Source organism: Camelus bactrianus, chromosome 25, assembly GCF_048773025.1.
Source record: "Camelus bactrianus isolate YW-2024 breed Bactrian camel chromosome 25, ASM4877302v1, whole genome shotgun sequence".
In the NCBI taxonomy this organism is placed as follows: domain Eukaryota; kingdom Metazoa; phylum Chordata; class Mammalia; order Artiodactyla; family Camelidae; genus Camelus; species Camelus bactrianus.
This window is the reverse complement of record NC_133563.1, coordinates 34815591-34839002: the sequence shown is the minus strand read 5'-3', so window position 1 is coordinate 34839002 and position 23412 is coordinate 34815591. Positions and strand designations below refer to the sequence as shown.

General features: G+C 48.1%; 1 protein-coding gene across 1 annotated transcript in view; it reads left to right on the top strand.

Annotated features, from left to right (window-relative positions):
- FAM135B (family with sequence similarity 135 member B) overlaps nucleotides 1-22767 on the top strand; it is a 154565-nt gene extending 131798 nt beyond the window's left edge. Inside the window, exons 11-19 of the mRNA XM_045508452.2 lie at nucleotides 1185-1339; nucleotides 5175-7194; nucleotides 9093-9259; nucleotides 13509-13600; nucleotides 14280-14377; nucleotides 15407-15558; nucleotides 18053-18163; nucleotides 19733-19846; nucleotides 20191-22767. Coding sequence (XP_045364408.2) covers nucleotides 1185-1339; nucleotides 5175-7194; nucleotides 9093-9259; nucleotides 13509-13600; nucleotides 14280-14377; nucleotides 15407-15558; nucleotides 18053-18163; nucleotides 19733-19846; nucleotides 20191-20396 — 3115 coding nt within the window. The 3' untranslated portion in view covers nucleotides 20397-22767. The remainder of the gene's footprint in view (nucleotides 1-1184; nucleotides 1340-5174; nucleotides 7195-9092; nucleotides 9260-13508; nucleotides 13601-14279; nucleotides 14378-15406; nucleotides 15559-18052; nucleotides 18164-19732; nucleotides 19847-20190) is intronic.
- Nucleotides 22768-23412: the final 645 nt, after the last annotated feature.

Sequence of the window (23412 nt, the reverse complement as noted above, 5' to 3'; positions counted from 1 at the left end):
CTGTTATACATATATATATATATATATATATAGATAGATAGATAGATAGATAGATAGATGTTTCTTTTCATATTCTTTTTCATTATAGGCTATTAGAAGATACTGAATGTAGTTCCCTGCTCTGTACTGTAGGACCTTGCTGTTTATTTTATATATAGTAGTTAGTATCTGCAAATTCCGAACTCCCAGTTTATCCCTCCACCCACCCCTTTCCCCTCTGGTAATCACAAGTTTATTTTCTCTGTCTGTGAGTCTGTTTCTGTTTTGTGAACAAGTTAATTGTCTCAAAAAATGATGGAATGTTAATATTTTCCTGGAATGGGGGAAAAAGAACTATTTTCTTTGTTGTAAGGACTTGAGGATAAGGGAGGAAGTATTTTCCACCAGCCAAGCCTCTGAATTAGGGATACTGATAATTTCACAGTCTGGAATCACACCCTCCTTGTGGAGTGATATTTGGGCTGTGGAGGAACAACATGGGGGCGTTTTAAAGTCTTATGCGGAGGAACCGAAAACCACAATTCCTGAGCTAGGGGAACTTTTGCCCTGATCAGGGATGCTGGTGTCCACAGAGCAAGCAGTAAAAAAAGAGATTTTAGATGGTTCTGAATTCAAATGCGTGAAATATGACTCAGACCCTAAATGCAACAGGTGGTTTGAGAAATAAGAATAAAATATGTATAGATTTAAGTTTTTCCTTCAAAATACTAATTTAGGATTCCTAGCCATTTAGAAACTCAGCCCACACTCCACTGGAATAGTATTTATTCCTTTCTACTAATTGGCATGTGGTCAGTACCTTGGTGTTTTGCTTAATCATACAATCCATGTCCTTTAACCTTGGCACCCAGACCAGTCCTGAGGCAAAGCAGACGAGGGCTGTGGGAGCTGGGTAGGGAGCTGGGAGGAAAGAAAAGGTAGACAGACAGATGGAGAGTGTCAGTGTCTGCTGAACATTTTCCGAATGCTGCCTTGGGGTAAGGGGGTAGGGGGCAGCAAGTTTAAAACATTTAAATCTTCCTTGGGTGCGTGAGCAGGGTATAGCTCAGTGGTAGAGTGTGTGCTTAGCATGTCCAAGGTCCTGGGTTCAATCCCTGGTACCTCCGTTACATAAATATTACCCCCCCAAAAAAAATTTTAAAAAAATATCTTCCTTGGATGCTCACCTGCTCCGCGTTTCCCAGAATACAGACCCACAGCCAGCTGTCTCTGGACATCCGGAACTCGGAGTACCTCACCACCATGCCCCCGCTGCCCGCAGAGTGCCTGGACATTGACGGTGACTGGAACACCCTGCCTGTCATCTTCGAGGACAGATACGTGGACTGCCCCGCAACAGGTGTGTCTTCTTTGTTTTGGAAAGACTCAAGAGTGGGGCTTCCCGCTGCCTTCCTGTAGGTGGCTCTGTTTGGATCCCGACAGCAGTGGGAACACAGTGATGGGCTATTTTGCCTGTTCCCAGAGGGGAACGAGAACTCAGGGTAAGTTAGTTATTTGGAATGGCTTCATTGCTGTGAATTGACAACCAAAGGGAGATGAGACTGGAGACTCCTGGGGTGGGGTTGCATTTAGTGTCTCACCTGTGAAGTGGGAACCAGCTTCTCCCCCTCACAGGAGCCCTTTGAGAGTCAGACGGGGCTCCTTTCTTATCTCCAATGTGCAATTCAAATATGAAGTTATTTCTGGCTGAACCCTAACGGCTGGTGTGAACCAGGCAGAGTATTGCAGAAAGTGGGCTGCATAAGTGTATGGACGAATGAATGAAGAGCTCATTTCAGGGAGAAGAGAAGACATGTCTGTGTGTACGTACACAGATTACAGTCTGTTTTGCTGGTGCTGTGCAGGGTTTGTTTGTGAACTGATCAATCAGCTGGAGACAGCCTAGTGCACACCGGGCACACAGTGATGTCAGTGTCTGTCCCCTGCACAGCCCTGCTTATGAAAACCCAGCAAGCTTTCGCAGAGGACAGAGCCAGACAGACCCATGATCCCTTAAAGCAACAACAACAACAACAACAACAATAAAGAGAAACACGCCAGCCTCTATGCTGGAGGTTTTCTATGCCTTACGTTTTTAATCCTATAGACACCCTCAGAAGCTCGGTGTAACAAAGAACTGAGGCAGCATGAGGATCAGTGTTAATCTGAGATCCCCCAGCCTGTAAAAGGCACCATGCAAAGCCAATTCGCTTCAGCTCCAAAGCCAGCGTCTGCCTTGTCCTCTGTTTGCAAAGTGTTTTCAAGCCATTATTACTGGGGTGCCCATAATTTAAATGACGGGCCATTTAAATTTCAGAGTTTCTGCAATCTGAGGTTCTTGGGATGTTTGAAAAGTCTAGGTGATGTCCAAGGACAGTGCGACCTTGCCAACAAACGATGTTTTTTTGGTTCTCAGTTGTGCCCTGACATCTAGTGTTGACAGTGTGTATGACGGCTCAAATGTGTGCTAGTGATACAGATGCTCGCCTGCCCAGCGGGTCCCAACAAGCTTAAATATTGGATTGAGACTGTGTGTGTGTGTGTTGATCTTCATTATAGTTATATGATTGAACTACAGAAAACTGAACAAAAAGTATTTAAAATAAGCACCCACTCTCAGACCCCCTACTTTTATCATTAGACTGTTGCAGATTACTTTCTAGGTTTTTTTTTTTACCATACATATTAATAGATACTCTCGTGGATATAAATCTCAGTCCCCCAACTCATGTGTGCTCTGACACTGCACATCTTTATTTTTTATAAATCAACCTCACTTCAGCTGAGCCCCATCCATCCTGCAGCATTAGCTGGAAGGTCAACCTCCGTCTTCGTGGGGCTCCCCTCCCTAACCTAACCCCTGCCCGCCGCGTCAGCACCTGGCGTCTTAGACAGCGGCAGGACGTGGTTGGGGGAGGTCTCCTAGGGCCAGCTGCCCGTTGCAGGTTCCTGTAAGCCACGCATTGTCCATAACTACGGAGTGTTTTAGGACCCGCATCTCTCTGCAGCCGCTGTTCGGCGCTGGGGGCATGGGGCTCGGATGAGGCCGGGACCCCAACATTGATGGTCACATCTCTCTAGAATAACCTCAAGACAGTTGCTGGCTATCCCCCCAAGACTGCTTTCTCTCCCAGGCCTCTCACCCGATCCATCTCCATCCCCCAGACTACGTTTTCAGAGTCACCTGCGTCCGTTCTCAATCCCAGAGCCAGGCTCGACCTTCCTGTTCTTTTACAATGTGCTTTGGTGGTTCTCGAATCCCAGAGCAAAAGCATTAGCAGATAAAGTTATTTCCTTCGTCCTCAAGGGCTTGGTGGCCTTAATTTCTATGATTTACAGGGAGGTTATCAGATTTGTGTTGCTTTTTTTCCTTTTTTGGTGTAATGCAAAAAGGGAAGTAAAGGAATTCTGTTTCCATGTGAAAATAGTGACGTTTGTTCGTGGCCTGCAGTAGAACCATGGCTAGAACACCCCCTGTGTACCAGGAACTCGCAAGTTCTGTCTCTGTGCTCCGTAACCCTTTCTCCCACCCACCTTTCCCCCTCCTGTCCCAAGGCGACCGGGCCATTTTCCTGCGGTCTTAACAGTTGGCCAGATGGCCTGGATCTGCATCTCTTTCCCCCCGACAGTTAGCAACTGTGTGAAATGGGCAGCAGGTGCCGTGGGTTCTGGTCCGCAGGGCTGCTGTGCGTGGTGGACGGTTTTGTCCACCGAACACTTAGGGGCGACTGTGCAAGTTAGGACGCACGTTGATGGTGTCGTTAGCATGTGAGTCTAAATCCATTCTCTGCGAATCAGATCCTTCGCTGCCCTCGTTTTTCTGTAGTTGCAGTAGTGAGACTAAAATTTCTGTTTGGACAGTCTCCTTCCTCACTGGGCTGCCTCTGTCCTGTCTCAGCTGTCTGTGATAATTCTGGTTAACGCTTTCATTTTGGTTTCAAGAACCCACCAATCTACCTGTTACCTATAATATAAAGACCAGAGTCCCTATTCATCTAGAGCATTCGAGCTCCTCTGTGTTGCCCACAATGGATTTCTCTCTACCTGTACCACCCATGCCCTCCCCCACTTTCTCTGTTCACTCTGGTGATCCCCCAGTGCCCGACCAGACTGCACCTCCCAGACTTCTGGGCCTCTGCCCACACTGTCCTCCCTGCCTGGTATGACCCGCATCTCGCCATAGTCTCCAGGATACAACCCATATGCTTTGCTGAGAGAACCAGCTGTCCTGTACCCATGTTTGTTTTCCGATATTTTGACACAAATTACCCTGAATTTGGTCAAACTTCACAGATGGTCTCTCTCATTCTCTCCTCTAGTCTCTGTTCTCTTCTCTCTCATTCCCCTCCTCCTCCTTCCTTTCCTTTCTTTATTTCCTTTTTCTCTCTCCCCGCCCCCCCCAATAATGCATAATTGGAATAAAATCCCTGCACCACAGATCTCTTGAGAAAGCCATCTGATATGTTACTCAATTTCCATATACACCAAACAAGCAAACAAAAAGAAGACTGGCCTTTTTCTTCAGAAAGTTTTAATCTTTCATGTGCTTTGATTTAAGTTATATTACTATCATAATCATTAACATTATCATGAAGTAAACTGTTGAGACACTTAAAAACTACATGGAGCTTTAAGACATCATTATCTCATACCTTTGAGTGAGCTTTGATTGGGTCAAGAATTAGCACAAAGATTGTGAACAATGAATCTTTTTTACCTGGACGTGTGCTTTGCATCTTGAGAGACTGAGCAAACCTCCCTTCCTCTGGGCAGCTTACTCAAGGGTTCCATAATGCAGGCATGACTGATCAGTCTGTGGGCCACACGGTGGACCTCAGTCCCCAGCCCACTTCTCCTTCCGAGATGTACCGATGTCACCTGACTCAAAGTCCCCGTCAACTTAACACATGGTTGGTCTTCCTGGCGTGGCCAGTCCCTGTCCTGAGTCACCTCCTTCGCATAGGCTGTCAAAGGGCTCACTGTGAGCCAGCGGGTCAGCATTAGTGCTCAGGGCCCACCATGAGGAGCAGACAGTCCAATCGCTTGAGAAATTTCAGGAACTTAGGGGTTATCTCCCAGGAACCAGAAGTCCAGACAAATTCTTTGTTGTAGAATCAGGTATTTGGATAATTTATGAACATAGATTCTTAAACTATAACACATATTTCTTCCTTTTTTTTTTTTTCTTTTTGTAGGGCATAATTTGAGTGTTTACCCTAATTTTGATGCTCTGGCAACAAGTCCTGCAATAATGAATGTAAAAGACAGAGAGGAGAGCCATGTGGTAAACCGAACATCCCCTCTGACGGAAGACCTTGTCTTGCCCACCATGAAACCACCCCAGATGGACTCTGATGAAGAGGTTATTCGGTGTCCAGAGCCAGATGAGAATGCCGCCACCCCGAAACGCCTGGATATGTGCTCTGAGTCTCAGGTGTACCTGACAGTCGGTGAATTCCACAGCAAAGCAGATCTGCCCGAAGATGAAAGTTGGAGTGGCCGAAGGCCTGACGTTGGGGTGCGCCCCCTGGCAGACGAGGACCTGCCCAGAAGGAGTCCCAGCCCAGAGGACGGCCAGGCCCCGGCGCTGACCTACATTGAAGTGACATCCAGCAATAAGGAGCCCCGCGGAGCCGAGCCCACGGTGGTCGTCAGTGCTCAGCACGAGAGTGGGGCCTCTCAGGAAAACTATGAACTGAGCAGAACTGAGTTAAGCAAAGGGGTAGCCGGTGGAAGTCCTCGAAATGCCATCTCTTTGGAGAAGACCACACTCCATGAGTTAAGTGCTCTAGGGAAAGGAGCAGACCAAGGGGGCGGGGTGGCGCTGCTAAGTCTGAGGCTCATCCCCTCGGAGCCCTGTGACCCACTGAGCTCTTCTTTGAGGGATCCCTTGGACTTCAGGGCTTCCCCGAAGGACCCTCGCACGGAGGAGCAGGAGGAAGTGTCAGTGCTATCTGGGGTCATCAAGAGATCCTCTTCCCTCATCTCTGATTCAGGCATTGAGAGTGAGCCGAGCTCCGTCGCCTGGTCCGAGGCGCGAAGCAGAGCCCTGGAGTTACCCAGTGACCGGGACGTCTTGCACCAGCTAGTTCGAAGACATGCCCTCCACAGGAACTCCCTAGAGGGTGGACACACCGAGAGCAACACGAGTTTGCCAAGCGGGATCCAGGCTTCTCTCACCTCCATCAGCTCTCTGCCTTTTGAGGAGGAGGAGCGGGAACTGGCGCTCACCAAACTGACCAAGTCGGTGTCTGCGCCCCAGATCAGTAGCCCAGAGGGGACCAATGAAGATGTGGACTCGGTGCAGCAAAGCGGAGGTCTTGCTGAACCTTCAGCTGCGCACACTGAGGGCATGGATGCCCCAGGACACTGCCTTCAACTCAGTGGTGGCTCCAGAATTCAGGACACTGGGGTTGACCACTCCCTTGTGGAGGTAGTTCCAGATGCTGACAGCCCGCAGGGCCCTGGTTACATAGATATCCCCAAAGGTAACGAGAGTCGGTTTGATCCTCAAGGACCCTGTTGTCTTGATGGCAGGACTGATAACCCTCCAGGTGTTGAAACCAAAGGTCTTAGTTTAAAAATACCACGCATCATAGCACTTGAAAACCCTAGAAACAGACCTTTTCCTAGAGCACCCACGGAGACCCCAAAGGGCACGCCTGAAGACGCTAATGTGGGAGGAAGAGCTCTTTCTAACAGCAGCATCTTGGATGCTGAGAATCTCACTCACCATAAGGTGCCTGAAGTGAGCTGTCCATCAGCTGCCAACACCGTGGACCTGGATTCAACAGGTGAGCAGAGCAGCTCACCTTGCGTCATTGATGGCCCAGTGCTGAGCAGAGGAGCTGACACCTTCCTGCAGGATGGACCCGAAGAAGGCACCGTGTGCTCCACTGTGACTCACTCCACTCACTCCCAAGTTTTGGGAACCCAAGAGCCAAGGGCAGGCACCTCCATCATGGTGTCCCACCTGAGCCCTGCAGAGACCTTCTCTCTGGACAGCCTTAAAGCTGTCGAGGTCGTCAACTTATCTGTGTCTTGCACTGCCACGTGTCTCCCTTTCTCATCTGTGCCCAAGGAGACCCCTGCCAGGGCTGGATTCTCTCCCAAACAGACCCTGTTTCCCATCACTCATCAACCTTTGGGCTCCTTTGGAGTTGTTCCTACTCACTCCAGCAAGTTGGAGGAAGAAGTCAGTGAGAGGATGTTCAGGTAAGCTTGCTGATGGCTAACTCACCCCAGCAGTCTTTGAGATTTTTTTTCCTACATATTTCTCAATTTCATGCATCCTGCTTCAACATTGAGATAGCAGTTATTTTCTGATTTATATAAAATAATATATTCGTATAACCCAAGTCAGAAATGCAGAATAGCATATGGAAGTAAAAATGATCAATAAGCCCATCTCTCAAATACAGCCACTGTGTAAGTCTTCCATATTTTCCTATGTGCACCTAAATGTATATATTATTATTATGCAAAATTAGGATAATTCTTTAAAACTCTTAAGTTTTTCCCCAACTTAATATATTAGAAACATCTTTCTGTGTTTATCAATCTATCCCTGCATTATCATTTTAATGTTTAAATACTATTCCATTGTGTAAATGTACCATGACTTAATAATCCTTTAGAGATAGACATTTAAGATTTTCTTTTTCAGTTTTTGTTATGATGAACAACTCATATACATGTTGTTGTAGCTCCATCTTTGCAGATTTCGAGGGGGCAGTTCTCTAAGAGCCTCTGGAAATAGGACTACTTCATCAGATTTTCTTCCTATTCTCCTTTTGGGTGGTTCTTAAGTTTATCATTTCTTTTAAAATGGGAATCCATCCACTTATCCTTGTGTTGGGTTGGCATTCACATTACTCCCTCACCTTTAAACTATCTATTTGATTAATTCGAGTATAGAATGATTTTATCAAAATATCTCATCTCATCTACTTGTTTGAAGAATGCTGAACAGTTACACATGAATGATATCCCCAAAAGGTATCGCACAGGCAGGTCAACTTGGGGTCCCGTGTTTCATAAAGAGCATTAAATACCTGTCGTATGCCCATGCCATCCACTGAGCCAGTGCTCAGCAGGCGCTGTCCAATGTCCTGGTTGTTTCTGTGTTCTCAGTCTTGCGAGGAGACACAGACAGACACAAATGAGGGCAGCTGAGTAAATGGGGTGGTCCCTGTGTGCACAGCTGAGCCAGAAAGAGAGGGACCTGATTTGGCTGGGGACAGTGAGTGTGAATAGAGGTGGTGACCCGGAGAAGCTGTTCAGAGACGACACCTAAGCTGAGGACAAAGTATGAAACGTCATGTTGATGATGATGACGGTGATGATGGTGTTGCTAGTAATAGATAACATTTTTTTTAAGTATTTAATCTGATTTCAAGTGTTCTAAGCATTTTGCGTAGCTTATGTCACTGAATGCACAAAACAAGATGACTTTGTGAGTCGGATAAGGGTGTTATTCCTCTTTTACAAATGAGGAAACTTGATGCAGAGAGGTTAAGCAGTCGGCCCACAGCTAGTAAGTGTCAAAGCTGAGATTCTGACCTTGGAAGTCTGACTCCTGAGACCGTGCGCTTAACCACCACCGTGTCAGATAGCCAGGCGTAGGACATGGTAACCAGGCGGGATTTCAGACAGGTAGACCCAGATGCGCAAAGGCATGGAAATCAAGACAGGAGATGTGATTCAGGCAAAGAATTATGAGAAATGTGTTCTTTTTGGAGGCTGGGAGATGATGCTGGAGAAGTAGATGGAGGCCAGGTTAGTAAACTTTCACTCCCAGGAGATGTCTTAAAGATTGTGTGGATCCTTGAAGCTGGATGGAATCTTAGAAGTTCTGTTCCCTGCAGGAACCACATGGAAAACCGCAGAACTCACATACTTACAGACCTTGGTTTTCCTGGGGTGCGTTCCTGCCTCCTTGTTCAGAACAAAGTTCCTTCACTAGTGGCTCCCCTGACGTCTCACACTCAGCCTTTGCCACGTGGCTGATGCCTCCCTGTAGGTGTTCATCTCTCTCACATCCCAGCTCGACTCATCACCTGTTCAACATGGAATCCACAGCTTGGCTTGTGATTAATTAGTGTATTCTCCAGTTTTTATCAGGCCAAAGAAAAATTTAAAAAAGAGCTGAAGATTGATGGATTTCTGTACAGTGACTTATCTGTACTAGCTTCTGATATGCCGTATTTCCCACCAGAGGAAGAGGAAGAAAACTTGGAAGATGGGATTCACCTGGTAGTCTGTGTCCATGGCCTGGATGGTGAGTTCTGAAAAGGTTTCCTCCTCAACATTTTGTGCTATAAAAAATGAGAGTATTTATGAATTAATTCAAATCAGGTGCAGATGTTCAGTTAGCAGGTGTGGAACAGTAGCAGTGTGCAGGGTCTGGGACAGTGGCGTGGCCTTGCTCCCAAAGGGAGGATTGCTCTGGCGCTAAAGTATGTTGAGTTAATGAAGTGCAGAAATGAATGAATGAATGAATGAATACTATCAAGGAATGAATGGGATAAATCAACCACGTCTACTTTACATGGACTCCGGGAGGTAACTGAGGGTCAGAGAAGTGGAAGGACTTTTCTAGGGCGTCACTGGTGATGAAGAGCAAAACCTGTTGTGAAAGAAAATTCGTGTTTTATGGCAAGACAAGAAACATTTAAACAAAAAAATCTCCGCCCTTTGGCCTGCTGTCTCCCCTCACCTGGGCACCTGCATTATGCATCAGCCAAACCTTCTCCATTGGCAGAAATGCCCGCTCAGTCACAAAGGGCAGTGTTCTTCCAGCATCAGCAAGACAACTCCCTGAAGATAACACTCCTTCCTGACCTTGGGAGAGGTCACATGACGCACCACGAAGACGCTCAGATCTGTGCACTGTCAATTATACGTCGTTTAATGTACAGCTCTCTCTGTCTCGAAAAACTTACATGCCTTGACTTCTAACAGGAGGAACAACTCTCGAGGCTTTCTGGGATGCTCTTCTTGGGTTATAATCCTCAAATTGGGCTTAGAGAACACGCCCCATCTCTTTCTTAGATTGACTGATCAATATTTGATCCGCACTGTGGTTACCTTCTTATGATGATCAACTAGGGAACGGGGATGCGTTTACTTGCATGATAACAGTCTTCTCGGTATCCTGAGTTTTTCTCGCTCTTGGGGCTAATGCATGTAATTGTCTGCATCAACTTCTGGCTACGTGCATCACAGATCAGGCCGCTAAGTCAGCAGGTCTGTTTGGTGGAGTGTTAAGGAATCCCGTGGTGGGTCACTCTAGATGGTGATGATGATGGAGACCGGAAAGTTTACGTCACTCACCCGGGACTAGGAGCCATTCTAGATGCCGAGCATACATCAGTGCTGTTGATCCTGACAACAGCCCCGCAGAGGAGCTGCTATTGCTACCCCCATTCACAAGTGGGAGAACTCAGTAGGAGGGAGCTACGTCCCTTGTACGGGGTCCCACGGCTGATGCGATTGAGCCAGGATTACAGCCCAGCTCTCAGGCTCCAGAGCCCACGTTTCGTTCTTCATTTTCCCAACAAGCTCATCTCTTCCCTACCCAGACCTTCACCCACACCCCCAAGTCACCTTCCTAAAATCTTACTAGATCTGGTCATGCCATTCCATTACCTAAAACCTTTCTCTGTAGCTCTCAGAAAACAAAATAAAATAAACTCCTATCTTAGAAAGCTTAGAAAACTCCTGGCATAAAATGTTCTTTATGTCTGACCCCTGCATCCGCCCCCCATTCTCATCTCCTGTTCTTTTCCTCATTCAGTTGCACTAATTCGCTCCCATCTCCAGGGACAGAGGCCATTTCACACCGCGGTGTCTGTCTGTCTTTCTGGTGAGCTCTCCTCTCTCTGCTTTGATTCTTACGCCCCCCAAGTCTCAGCCATTCACACATTCCCTTCCCCATATTTACTCTATCCATGGACCTCGTACTATTAATTTCAAAATTTGTGTTGAAATGGTCTTATTTTTTGAATATATTTATTAAAAAAATAAACTTCAAGGGGTTGGGTATAGCTCTGTGGTAGAGCACATACTTAGCATGTGTGAGGTCCTGGGTTCAGTCCCCAGTACCCCCATCAAAAAATAAAATAAAATAAAACTTCAAATCACTACCACAAATTAAATACTACAATCACATGCAACACACAAAGTCACACTGAAAATACTTATAAAGGAAATAACTGTGCTGGAGTCTGACTTGTCCCATTGCCAGGAGACTTTGAGCTTGAGATTCACTTTCTCTTTAAAAAGTATTAAGGTGTTGAAGACAGGCTTGTTTTTAACTGGGATTTGCAATCAGAAAGATTTCAAGAAAGACAAGGAACAACTTTCTCACTCACCCTGTGAGTTTTTAAACACAGGATCTGTGGACAACTTAGCTTCATGCCTTGCATGACGAGTGTCCACCTCTTATTTACCTGATACTAAATTAAAATGAGATGTGCCTCTCCATCTCTTTGTTAAAATAAGAAATCTGGTCGGGCCACAGACTTTTATTTTTTTCCCATCACTCAGGTGGGAGAAGAGGAATGTTGTAGAGAAAGAGCAGCTTCACCAGTGTCTGTGTCAGAAAAGTGAGCTGTCAGCCCTAGCGTTATCCCTCGGGCATAAAGCCACCCAAAAGGCAGCCAGCAATCAAGCACCCGTTTCTCTTGAAGGTGATGCCTCTAGTTCAAGGTGCATGTGCCTAAACTCTGCAGAGTTTCACAGGATCCGTTTGTTCAAATTCTACTTCCAAGGGTGTATTTACATGAACAGAGGACTGAAGACGTTGGTAATGGGCATGAACATTTCCACAACTCTTCATGTGCAAAAAGCCCAAGAGGTACATTCTTGTAGATGTCCTCAATTGAACACACTATCAAATCATATTTTCTGAAAAAGTTTTAAGTTGCAGAAAGTTCTTTCTTGCTCAGTAGCTGAAGAAGAGGGGCCCCCGGCATCTCCTGTTTAGACTCCTTACACTAATATAGACACTTGAGATATCTGTCTATCTGCATGTATATATAGTAAGGCCAGATCTTAGAATGTCGTTAGGTAGCTTTAAACAAGAACAAAAGGACCAAAGAGCCTGCTTTCATTGTCCGGAATGGAAGGAATGAATAAAATTTAACTTAATACAACACCGAAACACTTCCTAGAAGCACCTAAGTGTCTGATAGCTCTGCCCTGCATCCCTGGCCTTGTGCTCAGACGGGCCACCGTCGCGGGGTGGGTGTTTATTTATACTGGGTCATCCTTAAAGATTAGAGAGATTCTATCAAATATCTTTAAGTCTCCCATATCCTGTGTGGCATTTTCACCATCCTTTGAATTGTGTGGTAGTTTCCTAAAGAACAACATAAAATTGGTTGTAAATGGTATCGTTTATAGTTTATAAGCTGCGCGGAAGCTACAGTGACGTGGCGAAGTGGGTCACCTATTTGGCCACATAAGCAACTTCTGACTTTCAACTCTGCAGGGATCCCTTTGAGGAACAGATTAAAAAATTCATGAAGCTACAACTGAATTCTGGCCCCGGGGTGAAAGGGGGTGGGTGGAGGGGTAAACTGGGAGTTCTGGGTTTGCAGATACTGACTCCTATATATAGAACAGAGAATACAGCAAGGTCCTGCTGTGCAGCACAGGGAACTATATTCAATACCTTGTAACAGCCTATAATGAAAAAGAATATGAAAAGTGACATACATGTATAATGTATCACTGAACCTCTCTGCTGTGCACCAGCAATTAACACAACATTGTAAACCGACTCTACTTCAATTAAAAAGCAAAAGCTACAGCCGAACCCCGTGGCCTGCATGAAGTTTACTGCTTAACGAAACTTGAATACGGAGTTTGTTCTGTTGTATCAGAATCACTTCCCACCTGATTTTTACTTCGGGGATGCGTTCTCCATCCTCTGCGCTTAGCAGCAGCCTCAAGTTCTTAAGCTCCTGTTCCTCAGCCCCTGCTGGTCACTCTGGAAGATGGTACCCATGGAGTTTGCACTTACCTGACTCGGGTTCCCAAGGGTGACCCTTGCTCTGCTGTGGATAACTATGTCCCTGCTGGCCTCTGGGAGGGACTTGCTGGCTACATGTAAGTGGCAGAACTAGACAGTCTTTGTACTGAGGAGCAGATTTGAGAGGGGACTTGTCGATGTCACACTGGGCCTCATCAGCCGCAAGGGCCACCACTCTGTTTATCCTGAGTGAACAGAACTGACTTGGAAGAAAAGGGGGGTGGAGAGTCTGCAGCCATTGCTGTGTCAGAATGTTCACAAGCCACATATTTATAGATGGAGGAATAATTCCATGGAGGGGGGACCACCAGGAGGGGCCTGACCCGTGTGGGCAGGGGGAGGGGGCAGCACAGGACCAGTTGTTCTTATTATCAGCTTAATAAAAAAATGGGAAGTGGGGGGATGGGAGAAGAGTGAGAAGTAAATCCTTGTGCGTCAGCTTTTATGTGATTAATTGTGGGTCCCTGGTGGGGTTGCTTGTCGTTTTTAGGGAACAGTGCAGACCTCCGGCTGGTAAAGACTTTCATAGAACTGGGGCTTCCGGGAGGAAAACTGGACTTCCTCATGTCTGAAAAGAATCAGGTACGACAACAAACTTCAGAACTGAGACAACCCCTGATTCAGGTCTTAGACGGGCTCCTGAAGTCGCCATGAGAGTCTATGGCCACACAGGTGGGAGGGGACCTTGTCAGAGAACACTGACCAGACACGTGGAAGGTCTGGGGACAAGGGACTCGCTTCCTTCTGGGAGGAGGCAATAGGAAGAAGTGTGAACGTGTGAGTCAGGTGTCTTCTGGAACCTTCTCAAAGCCGACGCCTGCCTTTGGGACGTGGCGGGGCAGTGCGGTCTGAGGTCTGCGCTGGGGAAGGGGCCGGGGCTCGCCTCTCGGGCCTGTTCCCTCCTCTGCGAAGCGGGGCAGCGGTACCCGTGCGCCCATGTGAGCCCCCGGCCCGTGGCGTGGCAGCCGGCACGGCACGCCCGCTCTTCTCCGTCTCTTCCTCCTGTCCCTTTACTTTCCACCCTCCCAACTGAAAGTTCTCCAGGGTCCCCAAGGCTCCTCACCAGAGCCCCACTCTGATGCCGCCTCCTCACTGGTAACCCTCCCATCGGGCCTGGGCGCCCTCCCGGGACGCGCCCTGACGGTTAACGAGGAAGCCGGGCCTGTGCGCAGAGCCCGGCCCCGCCCAGCGCCTGGCCCCGCCCAGGGCCCCGCCCCGCGCCCGGCCCCGCCCAGCGCCCGTCTCCTCCCTCTCCTTCCAGATGGACACGTTTGCGGATTTTGACACCATGACGGATCGGTTACTGGATGAAATCATTCAGCACATTCAGCTGTACAACCTCTCCATATCGCGAATTAGGTAAAAGGAAACCACAGGTAGTTAATGCCGGGGGGAGGGGTGCCATGTTTGAGTGTTTGCTGTGTACAAGTTCAGCGTGATGCCTTTTGTGTACGAGTCTGGGACAAGTTCACTTGTGACTTTTGATGGAGTGGTTTAGTTTCAGGGCAGAAATGAGGCCAGGGCTGCTTGACATGCCCATACTTGTGTGCAGGACTATAACATTTTGTAGCTCAGTAGAAAGAGAATTGGACTTTAACAGCCATCTCTAGGTTTTAAATGTGTTCTGCCAACACTTACAAGCTTGCGTCCCAGCTCCACTGTGTAACCTTTTACAAGCTTCCTACATCTCTGAGCCTTTGTTTTCCCATTGACTAAGTGGGACCAGCACTGAGAGATGTATTGCCTGCCCAATAAAAGGATTTCAGTCAGTGCTAAGTGGGTCCTTCCACTATGACAACTCAGGGTCACTGTTGACGTGGTTAAGGTGATAGTCAACAGCTTGTGTGGTTTGTTCTCTAACAAAATTACTTAACATTGACTGAAAGTAGTGATGTGTGGAACCCATAGACCTGTGGCAGCAGTCCCGCCGGAGCAGAGCTGTTGTGGGCTGAGAGCGGGCAGCTCAGAGCTGTGTCCTGAGTAAAGTCAGAGAATGCAGGCAGAGGTCAGGTCAGGAATAACCTCATAAGCCAAGCTCAGGAGCTGGATTTTACCCTGTGAGTGACTGGGATGTCAGTGCTGAGATGCGTATGTCAGAGAGGACCCCCCAGTGCACCGAGGGAGACGTGGAGACCAGAGTTGGGGCTGCTCTACTAACACAAATCTGGGAAGATGCCCACACTCCTCCTCCAGCCACCGTGGGCCAGAGCTTCCATCTCAGGCTTCATGTGGCCAGCGTCCGGAAACCCTGTGGGGATGGACTGGCGGTTTCCCTAAGTGCCATGGGAGGTGGAGGGCGGTCACCCCTTGGTGTTCCCAGTGCAGCGCGTTCCGGGCAGCTGGCCTCCTGCTGTCGCACTCACGTGGACCACTTCTGCCTCTCAACAGCTTCATTGGCCATTCTCTCGGCAACATCATCATCCGATCGGTCCTCACACGGCCCCGGTTCCGGTATTACCTCAACAAACTCCACACCTTCCTGTCGCTGTCCGGGCCTCACCTGGGGACCCTGTACAACAACAGCACCCTGGTCAGTACAGGTGAGACTCTCCCCACCCCCTCGGTTCCTTCAGGGCAGAGGGGAGGTGACAGCCGAGACAGATGCTCTCGCTGCCTGATGGAACCTCCTTGGGACTTTGGAGCCTCTGCAGAGCATGAGGTGGCAGGAGACCCGGCTTAGAAAGGCGTTCTTCCGGTCGTGAGCTGGGTGAGGTTAGATTAGAGGTTTCCCCGGATCTCTTCTGCTTCAACTTTCTGTGAATAAATAGGTGATGGCCCTGGGGTTTTGGCTGGAAAAAACTGAAGAGGTGTAATGATGTGGGGGTGAGAGCGTGGGTGTCTCAATTTGCAACAAATCACCATAAACTGGAGTGGGGGCCTTATAAGCAACAAACATCTATTTCTAGCACTTCTGGAGGCCTGAAAGCCCCAGATCAATGCATCGGCAGATTTGGAGGCCCCACATTCTGATTCACACACAGCCGTCTTCACACTGTGTCCGCACATGGAGGAAGGGTCTCTCTTATAAGGGAACTAATCCCACTTGGGAGGGCTCCACCCTCATCACCTAATCACCCCCCAGAGACCACACCTTCAAACACCATCACACTGAGGGTTTAGTTTTCAGCATACGGATTTTGTGGAAACAAACAGTCTATCAAAATGGGCTTTGAATCAAGTCACTTCCATGACAGGCCTACCGGTAAGTTCTAACCCAGACGTTCGGGGCCTCCTCTGGCCAAGACCTTTAATCTCCATGCTACTTAGTTTCCTTATTTGTCAGATGAGGCCATTAGTTTCCTTATTTGTCAGATGAGGCCAATGTGGATATGTATGTGTGTGTGTAAGTGTGGATACACGTATGGTATATGCTTGTATGTGTATATATGCCTGTGTGTAAGCATGCACATTATATATGTGTGTGTGCTATTTATAAGCATGTATATTTTATATGTATACATGTGTATATACATGTCTATAAGTGTGTATTATATATACACACATATATGTTTACACACACACACACACATATATATATATAGTATGTGCTTTTGTGAATGTGTGTATTACAGAATTATTGAAGATTAAACAGGAGAAGGAAAAAAGAAGTTAACTGACATGTATGGGAGGTCGTCTTTAGCCAGCTTCTAAACTTCTTTCTGCAGCCTGAGGCTCTCATGGTTTCCTCTGTGTTGTAAGGGAGGGACGTCATGGAGGGCAAAGAAGTGAGGCCCAGTGAATCTCGGAAGATGAGTAGAATTTCCAAGACAGTGGACGGTAGGAGAGTTTTCTGTGCGGAAGAAATAGTGTGTTTAGTAACTGAGAGCACGGTGTCATCAGCAAACTGCAGGTGGCTCTCTGTGACAGGAGCACAGGATGGCAGTGACACTGTCAGGAGGAGCCTGATGGTGATAAAGGACCTCGTGTGATGTGACGGGGGTTAGACTGACCCTCTAGACCGTATGGATGCTACTGATGGGGTGGTTACTGGCAGGTGACGAGATTTGGTGTTGGCAGCCGAAGTGGGTCATTGGGGTTTGTACGATAGTGAATAGTTTATTAAGTCATTCCTAACAAAGACTTCAGTGGTCCCCAGTCGGCCAAATCCATTACGTGTTATCCGGGGGTCACCCCAGTAAGCTCCAGCGCCCTGCCCAGCTCCTGGCTCTCTACCCCGGCTCCCCTGTACCTGCCCCACACCCAGGCCAGACCGGGCTGCTTGCTGCCCTCACATGAGGTGGGGCCAATGTGTTTGCTTTTACATTATTGTAGGACATCATTTGTGACCCCGAGCTCTTTGACACATTGATACGTAACAAATGAGATTCTTTTCCCTCTGTCACGCTGTCTGTCCTCCCAAACCAGGGAAGCTCCTTTAGGCAGAAACAAATGATTTTAACCACCTTTGACTTTTTCCCATAATAATAAAATAACCTTGCAACACTACCAAGAGTTGAAAAATGAGTCATTACCAAGAATGCTTGCAGTGCAGCGTGTCCAGAGTGATCTCGCATGCAGACACGTTTACGTGGCAGTCACCATGATATATACACACCCTTGTTTATTTCCTTGCATTTTTATCAAATTCAGTTTTTGGAGGTGGTGACATATGCTCACACTCCTCAGTGTTAACGTCAGTGTAGCCACTGTAAATGGGTGGACTCATTAAAGGATGGTTGCTTTTCCCTCTTCCATTTCCTAAATAGATCTTTAAGGAACATTCTTACTTTTTTTTTTCAATTTTATTTAGGAGTGTTCCATTAGGCTAGATTTATGGAAGGGGATTGAAAAATCAAACGATTTGGGTAGTTCCTGACCCCCGAAGCCTGTCCCATATGATTTTCCGTCACTGCCACCAGGACATGAGAAGTCGGACGTCCCTCTGACTCCACAAGTATTTGCTAAATTGCCCAGCGTACTCTCATTTTTAAGTTAACTAAAAACCACAGTTTAATGTTAATCATTCCCTGTTTCTTTTTTTGCCTTTTGTTTGATGTGTTTGATTTTTGCTTTGTTTTGTTTCTGTCTTTCTAGGCTTGTGGCTCATGCAGAAATTGAAGAAATCCGGGTCCCTTTTGCAGCTGACCTTCAGGGATAACACAGATCTGCGCAAATGCTTCCTCTACCAACTAAGCCAAAAAACAGGTGCGCGGCCCCCTCCGCAGCCCCTAGCGGCAGTGATGCGTGTGAACTGGAGATCCCAACCCCCAGACCCGGATTAGCGTCAGCGCTAGTTCACTGGCTCCTGGAAGGGCGGAGTCAGGAGGCGTGGAGAGGCCCGCGGGCCCCTCGGGAGTGCGGCAGCCCTTGGGCCGTCTGCCCCTGGCTGTGAGCGGCGTCGCCAGGGGAGCTGGTGTGCAGTGCCCTCTCTGCAGCCGAGCTGTAGCCCCTATGTCCTGCCAGGCTTTCAATGTCCCAATGGCACAAGCCCCGAGGTCTGTGCGCCGCTCACAGCTCCTTCACCCAGGTGCAGAGCCACCACAAAAAGGGGCAGGGAGACACTGTGCATTTCTGTTGACAGTGCTGGGGGAGATGGGGGTTCTTCCCGCAGGCTTGGTGTCACACCTCCTCCCACATTCTGGGGTGAGGACATGCACATGGCTGTTGAAGACCCTTCCTGCCCTGGGGATGAGCAGGTCACGCACAGCATGACCTCCCTGTCCACAGAAGGGGCAGAGGGGCCGACCCATTGTCCTGCCCCGTCCTGCTGAGGAAGCTCTCCTGGCCCAGGGTCTTGTCTCGCGGTCCGCGTCTTCCATCAGTTTATAGACACTGACTCTGATGGTACCTCTGCCTCCCTGCATGTGAGCTCGGCATAGCCCTGGGCTGATGACAACTGTGGCCAGGCTCCTTACTCACTTCCGTCTTTGTGTGCTGTGCTGAGCCCGCAGGGTATCCCTCCATGGGGAGGCAGGCTTGGGCAGGGCGGGCAGTTGGACCACAACGTGGTCACCCTGGAGATGTCAGTGGGCCCCACCCACTGGGAGCTCGGGACCTGGGGCCGCCCCGCAGTTATCCTGAGTGAGGGCAAAGGGCTAGTGTTTATACCCCTGCCCTGCACCTGCGGGTTACTGAGGCCAGCCAGCCAGCCCCCAGCACACGGTCTGGGGTTGTGATCCTGGATGAGAAGACTCAATTCAGTGGAGGCAGCCGCACAGGGTCACTGAGTCCAGGTGGAGGACTGGGGTGGAGCGCTGCCGGGCCTGGAGATCCCTGATGGGCTCTGGGGGCAGAAGGAATAGGCTGGGAGGCTCTGTCTCAGTGCGAGAGACTGATTGCAGGGAGGCAAGACTACACGCAGGGGATGAGGTCAGAGACTTTTCCTGAAGCAGGTGACACAATCGGGGCTGGAATGAAGGGCACTGTGGGGCTGAGAAGGAGGAGCCCCACACTACATTGACTTCCTTGTGGACCCCGTGGCATTCCCTGCCCAGAAAGGCTTTCTTGCCACTTACGTGTTACTCAGTGTTCACAGTAGCGAGCTGTGTGTCTCCCTAGCTTCCAAGGCCGATGAGGACAAAGCCATCATCTTCCCACTAACGTGCAAATCCCCTTTCAGCCTCCCAGAGCGGGAGGTCCTCCGCAGCGGCTCGGCTGCTGTGCCTGGTGTCTTCCCCTTTCCCTCTCTCGGGGGCAAGTTTGCACAAAGTGTGCAAAGCTGAGACTGTAAGTTGAAACAACCTGGATAAAAAGTGCCCGCCTGGCTTGTTGCAGGTCTGCAGTATTTTAAAAACGTCGTGCTGGTTGCTTCTCCCCAAGACCGCTACGTGCCATTTCACTCAGCCAGGATCGAAATGTGTAAAACTGCCCTCAAAGACAGACACACAGGTGAGCCGCGTTGCTTCTATTTTTTTTTCTTTTCATTTCATTTCACTTCACTTCATTTCATTTCTTCTTTTTCTTTCCCTTTTCATCTTCCTTCTTCTCTTCTCCTCCTTCTTTTTCTTCTTCATTTTCGTTTTGTGTTTGTCTTCATCTTCGTCTTTGTCTTTTTCCTCTTTTAGTGACTTCCCAATTTGAAAAAGCCAAAGGGACCCGTGAGAGTGACTATGCCTGTGAGGCACATCTGCTGTTCTGCCCAGGGATAGGAGAAAACCCATCCGGTGTTGTTTTTCTCTAGATTCTGCCGCTGAACTCTGCCCCGACCTCCTATCTGTCTTCCCTCCTTGCAGGGCCCGTTTATGCGGAAATGATCGACAACCTTCTCCGCCCGCTGGTGGAAGCCAAGGGCTGCACTTTAGTCCGACACAACGTGTTCCACGCCTTGCCCAACACGGCCAACGCCCTGATTGGCCGAGCCGCTCACATCGCTGTGCTGGACTCTGAACTCTTCCTCGAGAAATTCTTCTTGGTGGCGGGACTCAATTACTTCAAGTAGTGGCTTTGGGGGGGCTCTGCTGGAAACATTTAAGACCCGTGAGAGCTCTGGTTGAGACATCCTTTTACAGACCTCCGTCATTCCAGGGTGGCGCTCAGAGAGGGAGGCACTGAGGGCTGGAGGGTGGGGATAGGACCGGACAGCCGAGGTGCTTTCATTTGGAGACTGGGGAAAGCTGAACCCACAGTGTAACAGACAACAGACTTTGGCCGAACCTGGCTAGCCACCTGGAGTCTCATTCAAGAAGCTTTCTAGGAAAATTTTGGGAAAAATAAAGAAACAGAATACTTGGAGTTGGTGAGCCCACCTTCCTTGCCACCACTGGCTCACAGGGAGGTCACTCCCGTTTAACTAGATTTGTCCAGTCTGTTACCAGTTCATAGCTTTATCATGTTTGATGCACACAAGCATTTCAGAACTCAGGTTAACCTCTGTGCAGAAGTGGAACATATTTGTGTAAATATAATCCTCATAGATTCAAATGTGCCGCTGGTTCAAGGCAGTGTGTTGCCCACTCTCTCATTCTCTCCTCATGTTTTCTCAACGAGGGACAAAGCGAGGCTTTAGAAACTCCAACTTGATTTTGTAACAGCAGTGGGCGGGGCAATTTAAGGTATTGGGGGAGATACAGGCAGTGCTACCGGTAAATGCAAGTTTGTTACAAAGAACGTAACTGGAGGGGGACAGGGTAAACTAGCTGCTCCACCTTCTTCCCCAGACTCTTTCTATGCATAGCCCTGGTCCACAGGTCGTTTCTGTGATGGCTTGAATCTTTGTCTGCAATAGAGAAGACTGACTGAGCTAAAGCTAGCAGAAGGAGGCACTGAGATTAATGCACACATGTGTGAAGCTCCTGCTGATAAACTTCCAAAGACATGCTATGTTAGCATTTGACGCACTTGCAAAAAACTAAGACCATTATTACCATGGCCAGCTCTCCTCTCCGTGCAAGGGGAAAGACATCTCGTTGGAGGAGTGCTGGGTTTCAAACCTCAGGGGAGCTCTCAGAAGGGTGCTGGTTATCTTGCACTGGAAATGTCTTCTTGCCTTAGGAAAATAAAAGGGCTAGGAAAGGTCACCATTGATTAAAAACCAATAGACAATGGGGACAAACGTGAGAGCAGAGAGTAGAAGCAGTCAGATCGAGGACTCAGCCCCAGTTGTTATTGGTCGGTGACTTAAGGGGAAGTTTGGAGTTACCAGGGTGTTTAATACGGTCCCAAAGGCTGAGTGCACTTTGTGGGCTAAAGGAAGCCTGCAGAAGCATCATTAGTCATACTGCAGGGACACATGAGCTAGGACCGTAGGGATAGCTGACCTGGGAGATCTGTCGTCTGGAGGCAAAAGCTCCTGCTGCAAAATTCCCTCCTGAAAGTATGGAAACTCGTCTGGGACCAGGTTCCTGGGCCGTAAGATTGGTGATGGTCACCAGTGCCGTGGTGAGAAGCCAAGTGATTCTTGACTCATCTGAGAATTTTAGTTTCTCGTATGTTAAACAATGTGACTCTGGAAAGCAAAGTAGACCATGGAAAACAAGTCCAGGCAGACGACTTTGAGGAGAGCAGACTTAGGAATTTCTTAAGAAAGGAAAAGGTGGGGAGGGAGCTGACAGACAGACTTCCACGCAGCAGACTGCGGGTTTCTGTGTGTCTTCTTGGAACTCTCAGTGAATCCTAGTCTTGACATGTGTAGGGTCCGTAAGTCCCCTGGTCACTCTGCCACTGGGCATTTTTCCAGTTCCTGGTGGGCATAGCCTGGTTACCTGTGACCCAGGAAGACTTTGATTCCTGTAGAGCAGCCCATGATGTTGTGTTTCCCGGCCCAGACAAGTGCCCACGGACCGTATGTTTGTAGCAACTTCTGCTTTTTGGCCAGATGAGGAGCTCTGCCCCTCTGGTGAGCATTTCATCTTCGTGTTTCCAGTGCCCATCAGCAAAGTTTGTCATTCCCTGGTCATTTGAAAGACCATGCAGCCAGCGGTTATGGAGCCAGGGTGAATCAATGACCATCGTCTTCTCCAATAACCAGATGCCATTTTTAACGTCAATATGCTGTCTGGACATAGAACTAATGGCAATAAACGTCCAGTCGCATGGTGCACCTCTTTTTTACAGGGGTGCTCTGCTGTCTTTGTAAACCCTCTCTGGCCTCTGAGCATCTATTATAATTGTGTAGAAAGTACATCTCTATATTATAAATAAGAGTGTCCAGTGTTGCGTGTCATGCCTCATTTGAAAAGGCTTTTTTATGTCTCTTTCTATCAAAGTATAGATATATAATATATATACACAGAAAAAATATATATGTAATGTAAGACAGGGACATTGTCTAATTGATTATAAAATTATAAACAAAATGCCTGCCAAGAAAATAGTCTAGTATGTCTTCGTTCTCAACGTAAATTTTGTTTTTTTTGTGGTTTTTTTTAATGAGTTGTTAAGTTTCTCAGAACTATTTAGAAGTAAAAATGACTGATGTTGAGATGAATTGGAATTTGTTGTTCATGAGCCAAATATCCCCAGAGAAGTTGATGCAAATCTAAAGTCACGCTGGGGCAAAATAAATACCTCCATGCCAGGTTGAGAACAACCAGAGTGCTATGCACCTGGGGAGAAGAGGGGGCAAGAACAGACTCTGTTAATTTCTAGAGTCCGCAGATATTTACTGAGCAACTCCCACCTGTGCCAGGTGGGGGCCCAGGGATAGAATGCAGAGTCCCTGCCCTCGAAGAACGCAAGGAAGATCTGGCTGTGTTATTACCACATGATGCAGTGAGGGCTTTGGTGGGGCATGTGCCGGTGCAAGGTGATTCTAGAGGTCCGGTCTTCATTGCCTGGAGGAGGCTGAAAAGGGGGCTTTGAAAGTGAGACTTGAAAAATGAGATACTTCCGTTGCACAGTCTGTTACCACCAAGTGCACCTGCTCATCAATTCATTTATTCATTCAATCATTCATTCATTCAACAAATACGTAATGGGGGCCTGCTGTGTGCTGGGGGTGTATTGGTAAGAATCGG